Source organism: Pleurodeles waltl, chromosome 2_1 (assembly GCF_031143425.1).
Source record: "Pleurodeles waltl isolate 20211129_DDA chromosome 2_1, aPleWal1.hap1.20221129, whole genome shotgun sequence".
Classification (NCBI taxonomy): Eukaryota; Metazoa; Chordata; class Amphibia; order Caudata; family Salamandridae; genus Pleurodeles; species Pleurodeles waltl.
The window spans coordinates 668,517,467-668,542,103 of NC_090438.1; the positions used below are offsets into that span (position 1 = coordinate 668,517,467).

The 24,637-nt window shown below is 43.1% G+C and overlaps 1 protein-coding gene across 1 annotated transcript in view; it reads left to right on the forward strand.

Moving 5' to 3' along the window:
• Window positions 1–849: 849 nt before the first annotated feature.
• Window positions 850–24,637, forward strand: part of LOC138267423 (thread biopolymer filament subunit gamma-like) — a 40,296-nt gene continuing 16,508 nt past the window's right edge. The window contains exons 1-5 of the mRNA XM_069216357.1: window positions 850–1,750; window positions 10,163–10,223; window positions 12,457–12,552; window positions 13,466–13,642; window positions 19,121–19,246. Of these exons, the coding sequence (XP_069072458.1) occupies window positions 930–1,750; window positions 10,163–10,223; window positions 12,457–12,552; window positions 13,466–13,642; window positions 19,121–19,246 (1,281 nt within the window). The 5' untranslated portion in view covers window positions 850–929. The remainder of the gene's footprint in view (window positions 1,751–10,162; window positions 10,224–12,456; window positions 12,553–13,465; window positions 13,643–19,120; window positions 19,247–24,637) is intronic.

Sequence of the window (24,637 nt, forward strand, 5' to 3'; positions counted from 1 at the left end):
TAACTGAGGCCCATATTTATACTTTTTTAGCGCCGCATTTGCGTAGTTTTTTAACGACGCAAATGCGGCGCTAAAAAAGTATAAATATGGGCCTGAATGTGTGAACTCTGACACTGCAGGTTAGCTCTCAATATGAGTAGGAAAACTGAGAATAGGGAGGAAAAACCATGACCTAGGAAAACACGCACAGAAAAGACCCTACCCTTTCCTTTGAGGTCTCTTATCAGTCTGACTGACACGCCTTGGACCTGATAAAGCCACACCGGGTGTTATTTGGAAAGGCCACAAAATAGACTTGCAGTAGTCGAGACTGTCGTATACTATCAAACGAGGCACCAAGTTACAGTAACTTCGGACAGATGCCCCTAGAAAACAGCAATATATTCTTCCAAATACACCTCATACTTTGTGTGCCTGAAGTCCCATTCCTCTGACATTCACTGACCCTTGAATTGAAATCATTTCACAAAAAGAAAGAACGTAGGTTCCATTTAAGTTGTTCGTGTGATTTTGTGCTTTACTAAAATGCTACTTATCAGGGAATCACTAAACTTTTCAGCTCCAGGGCACGGAATATTTCATGTTACTACAAACATGGTTTTCAGAAAACTTTGCCCCGAGAGCAATTATTTTATTTCACCAGTCACCGGCAATAAATTCCTGACAGATATCATTTCTGAATAATTTCATTTCTCGTGAAGCGTGGCTTGCTTTAGGGTAGACGCTTGGGAGGAATGATTGATAGAAAGATGCTTGTTCATCACGGTGAATGGCTGCCCTGTGAAAGGAAGGCGTGCCACAAAAGAGAGAAAAGTATAAATTGCTGAAGAGCTAGGTTATTGTGCCTTCAGTCTTGACTGCCTAGTGCCCGCCCACTCTTGTTGGCAAAGATAATTTGATAGTTTGCTGGCTTCCATTCACCCTCTGCCATGTCTATCTCCAGCTCTGCTTCCAGACAGGGAGTTTCATTTAGTTCTTCAGCGAGGTCTAGCTCTGGTGGGGGTGGATCGTGGGCTGTGGGTTCTCTGGGTGGTGGCGGGGGTGGTGGTGCCGGTGGACTTGTCTCTGGTATGTCAAGCTTGTCCTTAGGGGGTGGCTCATATTCTCTGGGGGTTGCAGGGGGGCTTGGAGGATCTGGTGGCAGCGGTGGCTTTGGCAGTGGATATGGAGGTGGTTATGGGTTCGGTGGAGGGGCTGGTTATGGTGGAGGATATGCGCTTGGTGTAGGGGCAGGATTGGGTGGAAGTGCTGGATTTGGTGTAGGGGCAGGATTGGGTGGTGGTGCTGGATTTGGTGGAGGAGCTGGATTTGGTGGAGGCGCTGGGTTTGGAGGAGGGGCTGGATTTGGAGCTGGACCGACTCCTGCGTTTGCAATGGGACGTGCCCTGATGTCAACTGGCCTGAGCCAGGGCTCTGCTCTAGGTTTTGGGGGGAGCTTTGCACCACGTGGGCTCAGTTTGCCATCAAGTGCATCTCTAAAGCAGACCCTGTCGGGGCTGAATGACCGTTTCCACAGCTATGTGGAGAAGGTGAAGCAACTGCAAATAGAGAACAGGACCCTGCAGGCCCACCTAGATAACTTGACAGGGGGAGCCCCGTTCTCTGCTGGAGGTGACCCCTCATCCCCTGTCAACTACGAAGCCCAGTTAACCGATTTGAGAACCAACGTGGAGAACATCACCTTAGAGAACATCAGGCATGAAATTGAGCTGGATAACATCAGGGGAGCAGCAGAAGAACTCAAGGCTAAGTATGAAACTTTGCATATACCATTTTAAAGAATAATCTCACAGTGCCTGCCTTTTTAAATAATAATGTCACACCACTTGTTGCTCACTTTAAAGCTATCGAAGAAGCACTCACATACACAATGGCTAACCATCTAATACGCCTTATACTGCCTTCAAAGTGCTTGGTGACTTCATAAACCACAGAATAAATGGCAAATGGTTTATTATTGTTATCATTAATTAACTTGAGGATCTGTTTGCAATTTGCACCCCTAAATTTGGTTTGTTGAATGCAAACTTGTAAAAATGTTGGCATGTACGGTGAGGGTGGATTAATCTAACCCAATCTAACAACTTCAAAATAGTTTTACCCTTTTTCATTTCTTTTTAGTAAAACAGTAGTATTCCTACTTTAAAATACAAACCAAACAAAATTAAGTGCACTCGGATAAAGTCAGGCATCAATTTCACAGGAAGCCTTACCTCATGGGTCTAAACCCCCTACATATTTCTCCCTTTTTTTATCACGCTTTCTCCCAAAACATTCTTAAAGGAGGAGACCCCATCCTCCCACTTATTCTCACTTCTTTTCTCAGTACTACTTTTTCTTTCAATTTTGTTAAAAGTTCTACTTTAATTTGACTTGTTCATTCGCCAAGTTGTCCTTTCGTCAAATTAGGTTTGTCAGACTCAACTGATTTCTGTCTGCTTAACATGGAACCCAGTGCAGACGGGGAGAGTGTGTGTGTTCTTAAGCTTCAAAGAAATGCAGTTGCACTCCTTAGGGTTATTCTGTTGCACTCTCAGGGTAATTTAATATTACAGAAGGCACCACCGATGCTTCTGCCGCTTATCCTGCTATATCAGTTATGTGGTTGCAAAGTCACTGTCTGCACAATGAAAAGTTAAACGTTTGCTTAGGGGTGAACCTAGTGCTTAATTTGGAAAAGAATGAATGCTGGGGCCCACACATTTCTTAGAAGTCCAGCTTTGTCACTATCGAATGTCTGGATTGCCAGATACCTAGGCTGTGTAGTCTTGTTTCACCTCATATCTCTTTCATCGACCCACATTCTCTCCTTGACCCTTTATCTCACTCTTCCAAGTCCTTTTCACACTGCTTTCTCCCTTTGTCAGAGTATTTCTGCCTCTCTCTCTTCCTCCTTCTTACCCCCTTTGCAGCCTTTCTCTCACTTGTTCTAGGTCTAAATCTGATGAGTAAAAATAAATGTTGGTTCCCAAAAATTAGTGTTAGTTTGCCCACCTGCAATTTCTAGCTCAAATTAATCACTGAACTGGCCCATGCACATGAGAGAATACAGTTACCACAGGCTTGTGCAATGTTATAGGAAGATGGGCAAAAGGGCCATGGAGGCACAGGCTACAGATACACCTCCCAACAGGTGGAGAACAGTTAAGTGCCTGAGGGAATAATGGGTCATGGGGACCATCCAGTGACATTGCAGCACCGCTGGCGAGGTGCATCCAATGGCTAAGTGTCCTTTCGTCAAATTAGGTTTGTCAGACTCAACTGATTTCTGTCTGCTTAACATGGAACCCAGTGCAGACGGGGAGAGTGTGTGTGTTCTTAAGCTTCAAAGAAATGCAGTTGCACTCCTTAGGGTTATTCTGTTGCACTCTCAGGGTAATTTAATATTACAGAAGGCACCACCGATGCTTCTGCCGCTTATCCTGCTATATCAGTTATGTGGTTGCAAAGTCACTGTCTGCACAATGAAAAGTTAAACGTTTGCTTAGGGGTGAACCTAGTGCTTAATTTGGAAAAGAATGAATGCTGGGGCCCACACATTTCTTAGAAGTCCAGCTTTGTCACTATCGAATGTCTGGATTGCCAGATACCTAGGCTGTGTAGTCTTGTTTCACCTCATATCTCTTTCATCGACCCACATTCTCTCCTTGACCCTTTATCTCACTCTTCCAAGTCCTTTTCACACTGCTTTCTCCCTTTGTCAGAGTATTTCTGCCTCTCTCTCTTCCTCCTTCTTACCCCCTTTGCAGCCTTTCTCTCACTTGTTCTAGGTCTAAATCTGATGAGTAAAAATAAATGTTGGTTCCCAAAAATTAGTGTTAGTTTGCCCACCTGCAATTTCTAGCTCAAATTAATCACTGAACTGGCCCATGCACATGAGAGAATACAGTTACCACAGGCTTGTGCAATGTTATAGGAAGATGGGCAAAAGGGCCATGGAGGCACAGGCTACAGATACACCTCCCAACAGGTGGAGAACAGTTAAGTGCCTGAGGGAATAATGGGTCATGGGGACCATCCAGTGACATTGCAGCACCGCTGGCGAGGTGCATCCAATGGCTAAAACCTGTAGGGGAAGGTCCCTGATCCTGTCCAATGACGGGAAGCAGGAGCTACGCTTTCAGCATCTGCAAATGAGCAGCTGGTCCCAGAGGGATTACTAAGCACAGTGGGTGGGTGGGTGAGTGCATCCGTCCTGATGGCCTTGCAGGCGTCATATAAGTTCCAGGAGAGCTTCTTCAGGAAGGCATGGAGCAGTGGGCGATCCACTGCTTCGTGCTGATGTTCTTTGCTGGTGTGATGGCCCGAATACATTTGCTTATTCAGCAATATAGCATGATTACTGGATACAATGTTTATGTTTTTTTGTAAATGGGAGCAGTGTTGCAGTCTGCACCTGCCACAGCCAGCATAAGTGCATAATGGTGCAAACCAAGGCCATGCTATAACCTGCCGCTCAAGTTCAATGTTTGTGAGTTCCTGCACCCACACACCGTGGAAAACGGCCCAACCTCAAGCATAAAAAGGACAATTGAGGAGAGGTTTAGTGTTACTCATGCATCTCATGGTCTGCAAGGGACATGGGGCCAGATGTAGCAAAGGGTTTTACCCATTTTGTGTCTATGGGAAAATGTGTTCGTACATCTGGCCCAAGGTACTCAGCTCTTTACCATCTGTTGTGTCTTTGCACTTGCAGTTATAAACTGGAACGTGCCTTTATCTCACTTGTGTATTCAAATGCTAAATGTTTCAATTTGTTTGAACATGATGTGGGTATACACCTGGATTTACCAGGACAAATTTAGATTTTCTCATAAGAATGTAGGAAATGATTGTTAGATGTACGGCCCGGCTACTAAGGATTTTCCTCGGCTTAGTGCAATGTTTAAACTATCTGAAGCCAGGAAGGGCAGTGTTAAGACCTTGTCTTTACTGATCCCAGATGAAGAGGTATGTGCCGCAGGCCCACCTCTTTCCACCTTCTTCCCTTTCCCCAGCGCATCTAAGGGGACGCAAAGGGGAGGTCGGGGACACAGTGCTATCTGTCCCTTCCCGGTATTCTACCCAAAAGTATTGCAGGGCCAAAATATGGAGGTCTAAACATTGAGGTCGAAAATATTATTAAGGTAAATACATATAGATGAGTATAGGTTTATAGGTTTACTCGACTTAAACTTACATATATGTAACAATGTTTTTGCCCTCAGTATTCTGACATACATCCCTGCTTAGCTAAGGCCGGTAGAAGCCCATAGCAAGTAGGGCCTATATGGCTCTGTCAGTCTGAGAAACTGTCACACTTATCTCCTGAGGCAGTAGTGGGAAGGTGAGCCCTGCAGGCGGTGTGACAGTGTAGCATTTAGCCATTTTGCCATAAAAAAAGAGGGGGAAAGCTGAATGGGAGTAGTAGAAAGAGGGTCATTTGCCTGCACTTGAGGAGATTCTTAAGGGTAGGGAAAGGGGGTATTTTTTGGGGAAAGAGTTAGTACTTTGGGGGGGAGAGGGTTCCAGGATACACTCTGTGTCATATCGAAAAAGGAGCTGGGGGTAAAGGACCAGGTCATTTGGAGCACTGCCTTTGCATAGTGCATGTGTCATGTCATGCCTTGTGTTGTACTTGCACAGACTTTACACTTAACAAGGCTACTTCTTGATGCTTAAGCAATTCACAAAACGCCCCTTTCAGTACCGATAAGGTCCAGGGGGACATAGAATAAGGTGGTATTACTGGGATCATTTTTACAATTGCATAACAAACAGGTTTTCGTAGACAATTGTGTTTTTTCAAACCTATAAGTAGCATTTACAGTTTAGAATTTTGGCCACTAGTGCCGGACTACTGTGCATAAGAATACACAATTGGCAGTGGCGTAACGAAACTGGAGCACCCTCCCAAGAATGGAACATGGAGAGGCCCCCCCTTCGGACTCACTCAGGCCAGGTGCTGTGCTGAGGGGGCCCCTGGAGCTCAGCCCCTCCCTTCCACACTGCGGGACCTTTGTTACACCACTAACTATTGGTCACTACATTTCCTCAAAGAATCTTTTGGGGTGTATCCTCAAACCTCATGATAAAACCTTTTGGCTAATGCTGTTGTCTTACATTACTTACAATATGCCATGGCATTGAAAATAAATGTGGCCAAATAGTACGTTATTTAGAGTCATTGTACCAATAAATGTACATTATGTATTTATTACTACTGTGCAAAGGACACATTTTCATGTATTACCACAATTCAGGAAAACTGACACTTTTTAATCACTCAGAGATTGCATTTAACAAATGCTTTACACAGGGAAATAACTCTCCCGATAGTTAAGATGTTGCTTCGAAGTGATTTTAACGTATTACCAGGGGCGGCTCCTCCGCAATGGCAGGGGAGTGTCACCGCACTGGCTAAGAGCCAGCAGCATCAAAATAAAACAATGTATGAATATAATATTTTATTTCTGCTGCTGGCTCAGCCAACAGGTGCAAGGAGGGGCTGGGCTGGGCCACAGGAGGTGTGCACTAAGGCCCATATTTATACTCTTTTTGCGCGGCATTTTCATAATTTTTTGAAGCAAAAGCGGCACAAACTTACAAAATATGATTATATTTTGTACGTTTGTGCCGCTTTTGCATCAAAAAATGACGCAACTGCGGCTCAAAGAAAGTATAAATATGGGCTTAAGAGCGCATGTGTGCACTTAGGTTTCTCCAGCCCAGCTACTGCGAATACTGGGACACTAGAACAGGAAAAGAGCAAGCCGGCATGAGAGGATGGCAGCAGCTTCGGTGACGAACGGTAAGTTTTAAAAAAAATGTATCCCCCCCACCCCTCCCCTTGACACTTGCCGCAACCGCCGCTGCGTATTGCACACATTCAACCTTTTGCTTAATGATTTTGGTTAAACACTTTGATAAAAACAAGCACACATGAAAAATACCAAAGCGCATAAACTATGTAGTCAAATGCAGGAGTGTAATATGCTATTTATTTTCTTTATTGAGGCAGGGGCATCATGACTCTCTTGCAGCTTCACCTTTCATGAGTCAGGCCCCTCAACACACTCAAAAAATTTAATAAATAGTATAATAACTCTGCACCTCTTATGATAATTACATAAGACCGAATTCCAATGTTTTTGCTATTTCTATAAATGCCAAATAACTATTGTATGTCCACTCCCAATTGATTCTGCCTCTGCCTGCCAGGTGCCCGATCAAACAACACCTGAACGAACATCAGTGCTTTTTATATTGTTGCACCTTCCTCCAAATGCGCTCACACAAATGCATGCAGACATGCACACATGGCATGCTGGCTACCTCCGTGGGAACACCCGTTCTATGATCTGAATTTAGTCCCACTCAATGACATCTCTTATCACCCCTCACTCTAGCTCTTCTTGAGGACACCTCCTGGTGGTGTACATTACAGCAAGGAGGGCATGTTTTCTACCATTGGTTCTGAGTTACATTGACAATAACATAAGCTAACCAGCAGTCCTTCAGTTATTCTTCATATCTCTGACTTAAGAACTCCACAAACATAAGAGAATGATATGAGACACCATCTACAGTCATTTAATACAGGCGACGTCTGCTACTATAATGCCACTTAGCTTGCTTTTGCCTCTCTTACAGCCAAATGTACGAATTTCTGGTCACAAATCACTGATCACCCATTGCAACCAGTATTTTTACGACTACTCAGGAATTACTATGTACAAATAGGTTGGTTCTCAAAAATCTAAATTGTAGTGGATTGCTATCCAAACTGTCTTGTAAATATTATTGAGGTAGGTTGCTAATTATCATTGGAGTCCATCAAAGAGATGGTGGTCTGCTCCCAGCAGACCACCACATCTGTGATTTCTTTTAAAAATAGTATTTTTTTAATGAAGCCCATTTTCTTTAAAATAAACAGGACAGCATTCAAAGGGAAACGTTTATTTCTTATTTGTTTAAGAGATGGTAGTGGTCCCTTGGAACACTGCCCACTCTAACAACATTTTTCCCAATGGAACCCCTCCCCTAATGCAAATGCATTTCCACTTCCTTTGAGGTGTCCATTAAATAACAATGTTTTGCCACTGGATTCTGTTGCAAATCACTGATGTATTAGATTTGAATTTGGTATTTGGAAGAGGCAGCTACAACTCTCCCCTTCCAGATACCAAATTGATATCTATTTGCAGTCTCGTTTTAGGAGTCAGAAACAAATTTCAGACTCCTAAAATGGCATTAGTACATCTGTAAAAGCATTTTAGTTGTTTCAAATGCCAAATCAGAGTATTTTTTACCATAAAAAAAGCTTAGTACGTCAGGCCCAAAGTCCCTAGAATTGAGAAGATGGCATGTGCAATGTAGACCATGCCCCGTGCATAGTGAGAAAGGGCAAGTGCATGAACCCCTACCAACACAGCATAGCATTTATAGAGCTGCTAGCCTCCCACACACCACCTTCATTCTATTGAAAGGGGGAGAACATGCCAGGCAGGATTTGTATCACTACCTTGGAAGATAAAGGGGTCGGCAGATAGTACAAAACAATATTTTTAACAGGAAGAACTGCTATGGTGCCAGTGACTTGAGTCTAGAGCGTGACATCTTACATAAGGTACACTATTAATATTACAATCCTCCTAATGTACGCATATTCCAAGACATCTTGAACATAATTTCTCCGACTTAACTCCAGGGTTCTTGAACTGCTTCCCCGAGAAACGCTGTCTGATTCCCAACTTGATGGCCTTTTGAAGAGGTCAAAAACAAAATGTAGCTCTCAGGCAAAGAACTCTAACTGCACTATACCTGTATGTCTCCAAGCGTGCGAGGATTTAATACTGATCTTAAAGGATATGGCTGCACCATATCTTTAAGATTAGTATTAAATCCTGACATGCTGACATGTAGCAGGGGAAACCTGTGTGTTTTTTAATATCGTGCTTACCTGCAACTGAGGACTCTTCTTCAAATAAAGTTTCGATTATAGAGCCAGAGTTTCCAGTGAGTTCATTTTTGTCACTCTGTCGGTGTATGTTTTTGTTATTGTTATTCCGGTACTGTTTAGCATGCAAAGAGATGCAATGCAGTATTCAGGGTTTAATTTAAGAAAATATACTCACCGCCCCTTGATACCATTTATGGTGCTGCTGAATGGATACTGTCCAGCTAATCCTAGACACTAGGGGTCAAAGCCATGAACTAGGAATAAAGCTGAAAATAAAAACGCCCTGAAGGCACGTCAAGCAAGTCAAGCAAGTTCCCCATCCCAGGGACTCGGGAGTGCAGAGAAACCCGATCTGGTTCCGTTTGTCTATGTTACCATTTCGGTTATCTTTCTACTAAGATGAGTTTTCTACTAGGGGTTTTGACGCCTCTGGGTTAGGCAGGTGTTGGCATTCATACTCCTTTGGCAAAGAATCTAGGGGCAGATGTAGCAAAGGGTTTTACCCATTCTGTGTCTATGGGAAAATGTGTTCGTACATATGGCCCCTAATTCCTTAGCCAGCTGGGGAAACATTCTGTTTAGCAAGCAGGAGAACAACTGCTCCTTTTGTTTCCCAGACCCACAGTCTGCATCCATGCAAACCCCACTGTGTTTGTAACATTGTAACTTATTTCTGGCTACTGTGGCGAGATCACCCATTGGGTCTTAAAAAAATGAACCCTTCCACATTGAGAACCTTGGATAAACCAGCATGGAAACCTCACACCAACTGAGGGGCCAAAGTCGATGATGAGGACCACTGTAGGTTACATGTGGTTCATCCGTGTCTTAACCTTGCTGGGATTTGGAAGATACATTTTATGATAGTTCAAGCCATGGCAATGCCCTCAGCTCTGGCCAGGAAGATTCTGAATTTATTTTGTCCATTCCGCCTCAGCTGTTATCTGCTGTAGATGTTTATTCATTCATTCAAGAGATTACTCAGAGTGATTTTGGATTTTTTTCCACACACAAACAAGGTTAATTTAGTGGACAAATGTGCATGAAGTCTGTGGTGTGTGCTTAGGCTGCTTCCTCCAGTTTGTCTAAATGTGCAATCTGTTGTGAGTATTTTCCAATATCAGTATCTGGTTAGTGCTTAGCGTTCTGCCTTGTGCTGTTTCTGTGTTTCTCTCTCAAACATTCCCATGCAAAGCATATTCAAGTGTGTTATTTCTCTAGGTATGACTTTGAGTTGGGTGTGAAATTTCAACTGGAGACTGACATTGCAACCATGAAAAGGGTAAGTATGTTCCTTTTACCTCACAATTCCCAATCCACCTCTACATGAGAGACTTGCATTTAGTAGCAGAGCTCCTCTACTTCTCTTCTTGTGATATTTGGAGTGGTGGCATTTCTCATGTGTGGGAGGGATGCCCCATTGCTTTATGTAAATGTGACCTGGACATGCCAAAATATGCTCTGGGTTGTTGAGCTAATCCACCTCGCAGTGACTTATGTTCTTTATTGCACAATAGATTGTTGGGTTGGCAATTTATTGCTTGGTTTTGCTGAGTAGGTTCGTGTTTGGTGCTTTACGGTATAGACAGTAATGCTTTTCTTCCACTCCTCATACGGATGTAGGTTAGTGAGCCCAGTGGTGAGTGGATGTTTGTCAAAGAAGAGTCCTACAGAGCACACCTTATACACTGAGACAACTGATACACTTGGCACCTGCCGTCAGGATAATAAGTGTGCACATACAACACATATTTACTCACAAGCGTGCCTGCACACACAGAGACACAAAAATGCATACACCTGATCGCACAAACACAAAAAAACACACGCATGTGCACCCACCCACACACTATACCTTATATTCACAATCATTTTGTTGTTTAAACAGGAGGCCCGCAGTGTGTCATGGGCTGTAATACAAGCCATGAAATGGTTCAATCTTCTGGTTAAGTAGTGAGAAAACAATTATAATTGGGGTGCAGTGGTTCCCCTAAGCCCATGGGTCCAGGTGTCTATACCTGCTCCACAAGTGATAGCTGCGCTCTTGGAAGTTGTTCTGGAGTGTATAACTGACTGAGGACTGCACAGACCAAACTTTTTTCTTAAGGAAATAAGAAAACCAAATTTCGAGACAGATCGTTGTTACTGGTAGAACTGGCAAAATGTATTTTGAAAAAGGTTAGCTTGGTTTGTATTTTTGGGGACTTCTTGGTCTTTCAGATTCCCAAAAGCTGCTCAGAAATGTCCAGCTCAGAAGCTCTGTTAAGTATAATTAAAAAGCCAGGTCTGACTGTGGCAGAAAATAGGCCAAGACACCAAAATAAACGAGGCCAATATTTATGAACTGGGTGGTAAAAAGTGGCCCTTATTTGCAGATCCAGCAACTGGACTTTTTAAGACATTCTTTCTGAGTGGTCTCTGCGGGGTGACGTGTTTATCGTGTTGTGGGCAATGCGTGTGGTTATATTCTAGAAATGAGGCAGTGAAATTTACTGTGTTCCTTCCCAATCTAAAAGATAAAAAAATGGCAAATATCCGCGCTTTTACCCAGAGTGCAATTGGTCCATCCCCACTGCCTGCAATGGTAGAACAGCATCCACAGTCTGCACGGTGCTGCTTGCTACTGTCGCCTGGTCTTTATTTAAATATGTTTACACCACCAGTCCTGTACGGCCACAAAACCAGCAAACCACAAAACAGAACCAGCCCACGCACTGATCTGTCACACTGGCCCTTCTGACACTGCCAGGCTGCATTATTCGTTAGTCTGAGTCTGATAAGCTGTCAAACAAGAGCCACCAAAATAAATGACAGGGATTTACAGTGTGTTGTATACCTCTCTTTCTTACACTGAATTCAGAATATCCTAATAAAATGCTAAGCACACTACTTTGAGGAGAGGTCCAGGCCAATGAAGGGTGTCCTTATGTATAATGATAAGGGCATATCAGAGTTTCCCTTGCGCAACACGGTTTCCCACCTTAAATTCCCCAGTTCTCTTAAGCTATCATTCTAATGAAAGGGGAAATGCTGATGTGGTATTCTAGAGTCCGGAATTACCCATTTCTTGCAGTCTGTAATTCTGAGGTGCTGGAATACTGTAGTACTCAGTGTTGTACCCTGAGAAATGGAGTACCATCAGGGAATCAGTTTTCCTACACACAGTTTCCATAGTAATTCCCCTTTTCTGGTCCTTTTCCGCCCACACATTTTGAACATTTTTGGTGGTGGAATGTCTGGGGAAAGACATCAGGAGTTTCAGTTTTCCTGCTGAGTTTGTAATCCAGATGACGCCGATTACCAGCCGAATCCGGGTTACTCCCTGACCCCCGAATGACGAGTTAAGTACTAACCTCGGTAATATAAGTTACATTCGGCAAATGTATTTCACTCAGTAAGAGGAGAAAGCCAAAGACTTTGATGTAACTTAACTGAATTCTCTGGTTAATTGATGTCGTGACAATTAGATGAGCGCTTTGAAACACAGAATATTAATGTCCAGTTCCCTGTCGCAGGACATCGACATTGCATCAGAAATCCGAACAGACCTGGAGCAGAGATACACCGCTGCCCTCGACGAGCTGGACTATGTGAAGAAGGCGCAGGCAGAGGCAAGTGACAGTCGATGAACAAGCATTGGAAAAAGCAGTGATTCAAGTGTGGGCCACCAACCTTTTGGGTTCTTGCCGAGGCTCATTTTGCATTATCATTGTTTTTCCAAAACTTTACTATTTTGCCAAGCTGCCGGGCCGTTGTCAATTGCAAATGCTTATCTTTCTTTCTTAACTGACACACCAGATGATGCTGGATATCTTCAATACACCTGAAACTCAGTACCTCAATTTCTCAGCAAGAGTGGCATCGAGGCATGTTTTCCCTTGATAAAGCACAACATTTAGAGTGAGATCATTAATATTTTAAAGTTGACTGGTCAGGCTGAGCAGTGTGTCTCCAAGTAATGACGTTTGTTTGAAAAGGATTACTTGAAAAACCCGGCCAGGATTCATGTCTGAGGTTGAGGACCTTTGAAAACACTTAGGGGCTGATTCTCAGGTCCTGTTACGTGCGTGTGTCTTACTGTTGGAAAGACCTGGGTAACTCACTTCTTTGTCAGGAGTACGACACAATTATTGTCAGAAATAGCTCTGTAAATTTGGCTTAGTGTAACAATTTAAAAAACACGACTGCTGAGTTTTGTATTGGTTGCAACCGGTCACTGCTAGCTGGTAGTGTTTCTTTTTGGACGTACAAGCAGGAAGGTCATCTCATCTGTACTGAGAGTTGGATTTTAGAGTAGGTACAGAATTGATTTATACATAAGGCAGTTCACTTTTTAAACAAAACAGAAAAATGATCATCTTGATTATTGCTTGAAGTCTTATATATTGTTTCAGCTGCGACTAGGGCGTAATTGCGAGAATTTTAAAAATGATGCGATTAATCCCCTGTAAAGCATTATTGGTATTATTTTTGGTTATTTGTTGTTTGCAGTGGAATCGTCTCAAATTGATTTTCTTCTCCTAGGAGGTCAGCAGTCTTCAGACACAACTGGGTACCACATCTGATAAATCTGTCTCCTTGATTGAAGTTGATGCTGTCAGATCATTCAATCTCACAAAAGCATTAAATGAAATGAGGAGCACATATGAAAAATCTGTCCGTCAGCATAAAGAGGATGCACAAAGGTTCTTTGAGTCTAAGGTAAGCGTGTGAGATTTCTAGCAGCCATATCCTACTTATGTTTGAAGTGTTTTGTGTAGCACTGAAGAGAACAAACTGGGATACTAGAGTTTGTGGAGATGTCAAGAGTTAAAGAGGGTACACAGGAGATGAGAAAAGATCTGGAGGGTGTCCAATCTTGCCAAAACATTTTGTAAATACATAGATACAGAAATATTCCTTTTTGTGAACTAATAAATAATGTAAACTTTTTGGCAGTGAAGTCTCTATGTGTTTGGAAGGTAAGCAATTTGTGTTGGTAAGCTATGGGGTTAGCTGCCAACGTTTTGGCACAGTCAACGCCTATTTTGTTCTTTCATGGTGTTTGTAAAACTTTTTTGTTGGAGTGGGGGATGCCAGCCTGTCACCAATACATATAACAAAAATTGGCTAAAAGCAATGTTTTTGTCTCAAAAACATGCATTGCCCTAGTTATCTCTGGCATTAAGGGGATTTCCTTCAGAAAACTACTCAAGATTTGGCTCTTCGAGCAGTAGCAGCACCCTCCCTTCCTCCCCCCCCGCGCCTTGAAACTCTCACGGGTATGTAGCGCGCTTTACAAATTGAGTGATTGTTTGAGGATGTTATGAGTGAGTAATCAATTATGTCTTTTGAGATGTCATCAGGGATGTCATCAATGATGTCAATTAATATGCGATGAACAATGTAATGTGTGAGGTTATAAGCAGCGGACAGTGATAGCACATCATGTGTAGATCAATAAACTATAACTTGTGAATTTTAGTGGTTTGTGCCCATGTCAGGAATGTGGGTAGTGTATTTTACTAAACTACAGGGAATCGTCCATAGGGCCAGAAAGAAAGTGCCTTTTCTGTGACAATTGTATACCAGTCACCTCCTGTCTTAAAATTGTGGGTCATGTGAAGTATTTAGGAGGGTAATGTGTTTAAGTTGAATAGTAAATTGTCACATGTGGAGGGTGTTGACTTCCTTGAAGTCCACAAACCCTGTAGGATGATGTCACAGTAACTGTATGATGTCCCTAGAGATGCCATCAGTGACGTAATTTGAGATGTCCTCAGTGATGTCATCAATGAGAACATTTAATATGTAATGAGTGATGTATTATGTGAGGTGATTTATTCATTTTTTTTTTTATCATAGTCAGCAAACTCTCCTGCTATGCAGGAGTCTTGCACAGAGGAAAATTGGCTACAGTGCCTGGCCTCCAGCGAGGCCATGTGCCCATTCTGCCACCACCAACCAATCCCACTCCCCCACTGGCCACAGCCAAAGGCCATGCACAGCGGAGGGCAGGCCCAGCGGCCAACCCATTGCAGTAGACAAAATCAGCCACAGATGGCTAACCACCCTCTGTGCACAGCCTTCAACATAGTGTAGTAGGGATTTGGCTGCAGGCCTGACCTCAAGCTCCACCCCCTTGTTACAGTGGTATTGTGTAAGCTTCCCCGAGGAACCTGGCACAGCGTGGCTGTGCCATTGGGAAGACGCTTGAGCGGCGGTACCCATGCACATGAGGCTGGGTCATGCAGGAGTACTATAGTACCCGCAGCACAAACATTTTAAAAAATATGTTTTGGGTCTGGGAAGCAGGCCCTCTTCATCACCCTCACATGTATCAGGCATTCAGGTTGTCCCTACCGTGAACCCTTATATCTTATTTTTCTTTTACATTTCTGAGACACATGGAAAAAGCCCCTGAGTCACGTAATGGCAGAGCAACATTTTTCTCTGGTTTGCGGCCCATCAACCAGGTTGCTCAGTACCATGGAACCGGTCCTGTGGTACCAAAAGGACTAACAGGAGAAAAAACTTCATATGTAAATCAGCAGGCTCTATTTTGTAAATGTGCAGTACCATGGGACCTTCATGTGATCCACTGTCCAGATAAACCTATTTTTTTAACCCCTTCAAGCCTTTTCAAACATGGAATTTCTCAGGAATGATTGAATGGATTTACACCAAATCATTAAAAAAACATGCTTTCTGAGTAAAGTTCTAACTTTCTGCCAAGGTTGGAGTAATTCTCTTCAGCCATTTTTTTGTATAGGAGAGCAAAGTTTCCCATGGAAATTAATCCAGGAAATCAATATTTTGGACCTGCTCTTGTTCTTGGTCCCTTCTTGATAAATCATTGAGAAGGGCTCCAGGAAGAAGCTGAGGTGGGAGATGTTTTTTTTAAAAGTTTCATACAGGTTTGTCAAATGGAGCTAATGTAATTAGCAAAACAAAAAACTCTCTTCCTATGGAAAATATGAACTAATTGTAACTACACACTAGCGACTGTCACTGACCACCACTGTGTAATATAATTTTGGTAATATTAAATATCCTTGACTAACATCAGAGCTCAGAAGAGATCAGTGAGGCCTCCCCCGCTTCAAACGTGGTTTTGGGCATGTCACCGGCTCCTTCAATCCTGGTATGATCCTGCTACAAATGGTTCAACTATAAGACGTATGCGGTTCCACTAAATTCTGCAGATCTCTCAAACATAGTGCTTTACGGAAAATTCCTATTCCTCATTCTTCGATTCTAGAATGGCAAACTTTTCCCTCACAAACAGGATTTTCCAATAAAGAAATTTTGTCAGCAGGCTGAAATTTCCATTTTTGCAAAAGTAGCAGAGGGGGAGTCTTCTGGGCTTATCTTTGTGGAACCTCCTGCAAGAGTTGGTGGACATTCACAAACTCCTAAGCTTTTAGATTTCCAACAATGATTTCAGGTAACTTCCCACCATGAAAAGAGATGCATATATACTTCTTTTAAGGTCATGAATGAGTAGATTTTCAGGGTGGCACTCCCAGGCAGATTGGGAGCCTGTGCCTGCCCTATCCAGCCCGGCAACACAATGCTAGGGAGGAGAGAGCACAGTGCGCATGTGTGTTTGGCCGGCCGGAGACAGCCTGCAAAACATACATGGGCAATGAGGGAGAGTGCTGTGCACTCCACCTCAGTGCTCATCACAGCCCGTGGCTCCGCCCCTTTTTCTACAAACCGATAATAAACATGGGCCCATATCTATACACGGTTTGCGCTGAATTTGCGCCATTTTTCTTTATGCTAATTCAGCGCAAATCTAACTCCATATTTATACTTTGGCGCTAGACATGTCCAGCGCCAAAGTTATGGAGTTAATGTCATTTTCTGGATGGGTAAACTTTCCTTGTGTCAATGAGATGCACGGTAGGCATTCCCGTCCAGAAAAGGACGATATGGCATTTGCGCCATAGTTATCCCCCTGTGCTAAAATCCAGCATGGGGATGGGGGCCTTAAATAATAAGTTTGCTTAGTGCCATTATTTAACACCTGGTTATGAGCAGGCATAAGGGGACCTGTAGGCATATTTCCATGGTCAGAGACAATTGACAGTGCCCACAGGTGCCTTCCCGGGCCCCAGAGACACCCCCACCGACTCCAGAGGGACACCACAGGATGGTGGGACCCATCCCAGGTAAGTCCCGATAAGTCTTTTTTATTTTTTCCCACTCTGGGGCCCTGACTTGGGGTCCCCTGCACGCCGCTGGCCGTGCACAGGGAAAATTTTTCCCCTGGGCATGGCCATTGGGGTGGTGGGCTTGGCTCCTTTCTTTACTAAGACAGGAGCCATGTCAATGGAGGCTGTGCGCCAGAAAATGGCGCATCACTGCTTACAGGCATTTTTCTGCCTCTAAACAGTGTAACGCCATAATTCGGTGCACAAGCTCCAGTTTCCTCTACGCCTTCCCCACCCTGTTAGCGTCCTTTCCAGGGACGCTAACAGGGAATTAGCACCGGCCAGCGCCATTCCATAAATTAGGTGGATGGCCGGGATCTTGGAATGGAACTAGCTGGCACTATACTTTTTCACGCAAAACTGCGCTAACGCAGTTTTGCATGAAAAAATATAAATCTGGCCCATAGTTTATTATCATTTTGAGGTAAAAGATTTGCAGCTGCTGGTGGGGGATGATCCTCCTCCGCCATAGCGGAGGAGATGCACCTGGTGGAAATACTGTTTGTATTTAAATTCATAATTAATACTATGACTGCTTGTGGAATTCTTTGAGAATTTCGAAAAAGTCATACACTTTCTCGAAACATAAAAGTAACCATGCATCTTTTTTGTCCTAAATGTGCGTGACTGAGGACCTATGTAACGTGGGTGCAAACAGTTATTGAACATTCACCAGATACTGGATGGAGTGTGTCTCCTTTGTGCCTTTGGCATTACCCACGGACTCTTTTCAGAAGTATGTTCAATTCTCTTTGCTTTTCTACCTTATTATTCTCCAACCTCAATTAATGTAAGTGCCCATACTATCAAGGCCAACTGAAATTTAAAAAAATGCTAAATGTAGCTGGGTCAGAATATGAAAATGAGGCATGCAGCAGTGCGCAGACTAGGAAGGAGAGATGGTTATAGTGCTCTGCTCTTGGAAAGAATCATCAAATGGAGGATTTAGCATCATAAGACGAAGGATTTTTCATTACCACTCAAATGCTAAATCAGTCCATAGAGTATGCATTTGTCTCAGCCTGAAGATGTACTCTTAAAAATCTGCATAATAAATTCTACATGGACATGTTTGTTTTCTTAAAACTTTAAAGAGACCAACCAGCGTAGAGAAAAACAATTATCTTTTGCCAATCCTAATCATCAGCTTTAGGCATTTCAGAATGCCCCCTGGTTTGGGGAGCTCTTCTCGGGCTCGCTTCTGATGTCATTCACCGGATAGGCCTTCAACCTATCCTGAGGATAAAGTGTTTTGGGAAACCTGGCAAACAATTTGGGGGTGCAAATAGAGTGTACATAGGGGAAGAAAAAAGTGTAGAGCCACCGGGTACTATAACGTTAAATAATAGTACACAATGCCCAGCTTATAATACAAGCAGGTGAAACATTTGGGCCCAGTGGATTTTATATGTGGGAAGGTTTGGGACAATCTAAATCCATAGGACAGCCCACTGGCTGAATTTTCTCCACCACAGAAATAGGATGTCGGCTGATAATCAACCAGAGAATTCTCCTCCGGTTTTAGCATGCCCTCCTTAAATTAATTTCGATTATCTCTCGAGAAATGGGAAGAACCGTGGAAATTCGCGTTTCTGCGCCGGTCTCAGCATATTATTCCCCATTTTCAGGCAATTTTTTTCTTTGTACGTTTCGTTATGTTTGAAGAGGTGAAATATCTGGGTAAAAAACAAGAAAGTTCTGGTTTACTGCGACCCTCCCTAACTCAGCCGGTAGTTCCTGCTATTGGCCGGAATTATATCAGATGCTGAAACAGAGTGAGTGGTGTGATGGGCGATGAGGGAAAATGTGAAAACATCTGGGTGGCGGCGAGGGAGCATTTGTTTCTCTAGTACTATGTACATAGTTTATTTAAACGTGAAAGTGACTGCCCATCAAGTTAAAAATACAAATATCACAGATAAAAATGCATGTCATATATGTGAAAAAAAAACAGATAACTCTTAGAGCTGTCCTTTTTTAGATGGCAGAAATTCACAGTGAGTCAGCAAAGAATACAGAAGCGATAACAGCAGTCAAAGTAGAAATAACAGCATCAACGAAAGAGATTCAGTCACTGAACATGGAACTACAATCACTCCTCTCTGTGGTAAGAAGGCGTTTGTGTCTTTTCCAGTATAAGCATAACACACATATTTGTATAGCAGCCTTTCACCCCATTAGGTCTAAGTTACTCAACACAGTGGTACTCAGTTTTTTGATCACGGAAGAATGAAGCGTTGAGTGGACGGGTCAGGATTCGAACCTAGAGCCAGAAATGCAAACACACATTTTTGGAGTGGCTGCATCAGTCTACTGAGCCAACAGATCCAAAAAACCTACTAACATACTCCTTCGAGGAAATGTTAGCACACAATGCTTATGCAATGATTTTGAAAAAAGGTTGATATATTATTCGTTTATATTAATTGTCAGTTAAATGAACATTTCAAACTTTGACAGAAGCAGAGATAGATGGAGACCCTATCTAGGGATGACACAGCTTCACCACCAGCTTCTTTAAAACGTTTGTGCATAGTCATATCTCTTTGTGCGTATTTGTCTAACTTCTGATTGTCAATAATCATCATGTTGGAATGTATAATAACTAATCCCAGACTGGATCTGATATGATCATGCGTCACATATTTGCAGTGAATGACCATCTCTCTTTCTCACGCTGAATAAATGTGAAAAGATATGCAGTGTGTGGGGGAGCATTGTTCCAGTGTGCGGCAGACAAGGGAAGTGAGGATAACATTGACAGAGAGTTGGGTTGCTCTCATGCCGGCTTCACGTAGGTACAGTTAGTGGAGGTGAATGGGTGGATCACAATTGCTCAATTACTGCCGTCAGATCATTCTAGCAGGCAGTCGCGGATGGTGACTGGGCAAAGTAGTGGGGGGGAGGGAGCAAAACAAAAATAAAAATATATATCTAAAAATTAAACTTACCTGGTCACCCCCGCAGCCGCACTCCAGGCACAGGCTCTCAGGCTGCCCTGCGGCCAATCATGATGCTGCTCAGAGCAACGTTGTGATTGGCTGGAGTGCCCTGGCTGGGTACTCCAATGCAGACTAAGAGCCTAGGCTCGCAGTCTTTAACTTGGCAACACAGTGCCGGGTTGGAGAGAGTCCTTGTGTGTATGTGTGTTTGGTCAGCTTGAGACGGCCAACCAAACATACATGCGCACCGAGGGGGAGTACTGTGCTCCATGGCCATGCCCCTTTAAAAATAAAATGATGATAAACACTGTTTATTATCGTTTTATTTCTAAAGGTCTGCAGCTCCTGCTGCTTGCGGGGTGGGGTTGCTGGAAGGGGGGTGACAATCCTCCACCATAGCTGAGGAGTCACACATGCTAGCAGGATCAGATGCCTTTTGGAAGTGGCAAACATGCTAATAAATTAGGGGTACCACATTCCAAAGATTTGACTTAACTTGACACCAAGGATTTCACTTTAAGTGTATGTCATGCAGAGTTTCTGGGGCATGAAACCAGGTATTGTGAGGTGCATGACACCAGGAATGTGGCAATAGCATGACACCAGAAATTTTGGAGGGGGGGAATGACACCTGAGATTTGTGATAGAGTTATGGTATAAGCACAAGGAGCTTGGTAAAGAAGAATCATAACATTAGGGTTTTGTGTGGAGGGCCCCCTCAAATGACATCCAGCATCAGGGGTCTGACTTGTGGCAACAGAGGTATAGTGATCATGGCAACAGAGATTTGGAAGGTTAGTGTTACAACAGGGATTTTGTATTGGTAGGGTGGATCTACAGTATTACGTCAAGGTTTACAGATGCTTTGCAACCTATATTTTAGGGCAGGATGACACCAGGTACTTCTTTAAAACATAGTTGACAGTTGACATTTTGCATTTAAACTTAGGGGCATATTTAAGAAAAGTGGCACTACACACAGTGCAGTGCCATTTTTCTTGCACCCTTTATAGCCCCCTTACTGCCATCATGCGTGCGCTGTATTTAAAATACAGCGCACCATGGTGCAGGGTAGGGGGCAATAGCATCATTTGTTTGCAGAGTACATAGGAACCCACTGTATTTAAAGGCATGCCCACTTTTAATGCTCTGAGCAGGCGTTAAAAGTGCTGAAAAAGTGCTGAAAAAAATGCATCATTTTTTGGGCCTCCCTATTGGGGAAATGCCTCCATTGCATGCATTATGCTTGATGAAGGCATAATGTAGGTCAAAGGGTTACAAAGTGGCACAATGCATGCATTGCGCTACTTTGTAAATATGGCGCAACGTTTTTAGCCTTCAAACACCACATTAGCACCAAAAATGACACTAATGTGGAGTTAGAATGGTGCTGTGCCCTCTTAAATCTGGGCCTTAGTCCCTTCTCTGTGCCTAATTTTCAAGTACAGTGTTGATTGTCCACTTATAAATGCTTTTTTTTATAACGATTCCAAGATGTAATTTGTACATGCTCTCATGCATGGAGACTACCTTCTGAAGCTTTTTTGTAAGTTTTGTAAAAAAACTCAAGATGGCCACAATGCATGTGCCGACACAATGGCTACCTTGTATAAAAAGCTATTGGCATGGCCAATACCCTGAAATCACTGACAATACTAATTGATTTTGCGAGTGCTTGTTTGTGATTGGGATGCTTTTCACATGTTTGTTTGCAGCAGTCCCAAAGACTAGTTCTTTATCATGGACACTCTGAGGAAAATGTTTGCTTTTCTCATATGTTACAGGCACAAACATAGTAGATTTATAAAAAATGTGCGTTATTCTCCTGTCATAAGGGTGAGGCTTTTATTTACCTGTTGTGAATGTGGGCAGGACTCAGAGGGAAGACGAACTACATAACATTGAAGGGTGGACAGCATCCTTTCATTAGAAAGGAAAGGTTTCATTCCCAGTTTACAATAACAGAGATTACAAAATATGTATCATAAGCTTTCTTCATTATTTTAGAAATGCTGCGTTAAGATCATGATAAGGCAGAGGTCTTCAAACTTTTTGATGCCGGGACCCCCTCTTAAAAAAAAATTAGGTGTAAGGACCCCCTTCTGATAAAAAGTTCTAGAACCTGGTACACCTCATCATCAACAACAATAATAAACGTCCCCATTTCCCACAGCTAATCGTTTTTACTGTGAGGAAATAATATTAAACAGTATTTAGCAAACCAAAGGTCAGTGAGTGTGGGGGTGTGGTCAAGGGTGTGGCTAAAAACAAAGGTACTCATTTATGAGGATTTGGCATAGGAGAGTGCCACAAGTCTTCTTGCTACACTGCCCCACGCCAATACAAAAGGGAAGCTATGCACCGTATTTATGAAATACAGTGCATTCCTGTCCTTTCCCCCCCGCTGGAGCACAATTGTTGCCTAGCGCCAATATAGGCAGGATTGTATTTGTGCAGGAAGGCGCACCTTCCAGAGCAAAAACAATCCAGAGAGGCATTGTACCACTTTCTATATGTGCAGCAGAATGCAACACACATGGAAAGAGGAAAAAACAATGAGAAATGAAAACATTTCTCCTCATTATGCCTCTCTGGGGAGGAGTAAGGTTTTGACACTGCTCCAGTTTACGTGATTTTGTAAATCTGGTGCAGCATCAAAATCCATGCGTGTTGCATGGGAACACCCACCACTACTCCCATGGAATGCCTCCTCGATGCAAAGTAAGGCAATGCAGCAGCTTGCGCTGCTTTGCCTTTCTCCATATCTACAACGCCATTCAAAGCCACTCATGAAGGCTTTGCGTCACCTCATATGTATGACTGAGAGGCCTGTGCCGCTGGAGCATCAAAAAAGGTGATGCTCCAGCAGCACAAGCCTCTCATATATAAACTCAAAATATTCTCTACGTTTGTTTTAGGTCTTTCACTGTCAGGTAGCTACATATAAAATAACAGCCAGCTTAAATGAAAAATAAATAAAAGAAAGTTGTTACTTATTGGTAAATGCACTGTAGTGCATTATGAAACCTCTGTTAGTTAATGCACTGCAGAGGTCTGCGTGTAAACAGAGAGCGACAGAACGAAATCTTGGTTAGTGCAGTTGAGAATAGTGACTTGTGTATTTTTAGTGCCATGAGGTCACAGACTGTGACAGAAAGCACTGTGAATATGTGAGGCATTATTTTATACTTGCATTACACACAGTATAAGATAGGCCACTACAAAAAGGTTTAAGACAAAACTGTGGTTCCAAAATGTAGATTTAAAAGCATATGCAATACTTTTTTTTTTTAATAGCTGTCCCTTCAACACCTCCAGGTGAAGTAAGCACTGTGGAAATACAATTACAATTAAAAGCAGGCACTTCACAGCCCAGTTGGTAACTCTTTGCACTACCCTCAAAAAGAATAAATATTTGTCGTCCCAAAGCTTTGAGTGATTCCATCATTTAAAGCTGCTCCCAAGCACCCTTTACATTTGCAGATGAGCTCATAGAGCACATTTGCATTTCATTCAGGAAGCAGTCGCCCTGGGAAGGCCTCAGCTGTCTGTGGGGCTTTCACAGCACAGGAGGCTCAAAGTTCAGCTGAGGCATTTTGAGGATCGGCTGGGTGACTGCGGGACCCCCTTTCCAGGACTCCACGGCCCCCCTGGGGGTCCCGACCCCCAGATTGAAGACCTCTGTGATAAGGGCTTAGGAATACACAATTTAAAATGATTTATGTCCTTCACTATAAATCTATGTCCTAACCATTGCAGACTGAAATTAAACACTATTTATAATATTTTCCTTCATGTATACTTTCTCTCAGTGGTGGGTGGCTGATGTGGGTATCGTGAGCCTGCCTTCCTTACTTTTCTATTACAAAAGATGCCAGTACGAGCCGGTGCATCCCTTAGCTTCAACCTGCCTTGTCACGCTGGCAAAGAAAGTCTCTTAAACAAACCAGCTGTTTGTGTGACATCATCAGACTGGCAAAGCCATACCATCGAGTGTTATTGATGACTCTCATAAGCAAAGTGAGCCTGGGGTGGGGAAGTCCATAATGCCAGGAACTAAAACTCAGTCACTGGACTTCTCTGTCTGAACCCCTCGCTTTTGCAACTCGTCACAAAGCGGGGTCAGTAAGCCTCTCTGGACGCCCCTATGATCTTTTTAAGTACGAAGTGCTCAGATAGGATAGACCTGTTTTTTTATGTGTGGAGTTCTCAGCCCCGACTACGGAGTCTCTGCAGTTGTAAACTTACAATTAACTTGTAGTTTCTGAATACCAAAGAGGAGTAAACTTAAATAAACGTGTAAATGTACCTGTGTGAATCAGGCTCATCAAATGCATTAGGCTATCACACAAAAGTTCAGGACTGAAAACACTGTTCTTAATGACCTGGGCAGAGGTGGTCACTCTAAGCAGCTTCTACCGCTCCACACGATCACATGAGGGGATTTATAAAAGGTCAACACAGAGTGCAAAGAGAGCATAGGTGAGGAAGACCGAGGGTGAAGGGATTACTTAATGACAAGCGACTCAGAAGTCGTCAGAGGAGTGAATGAAATA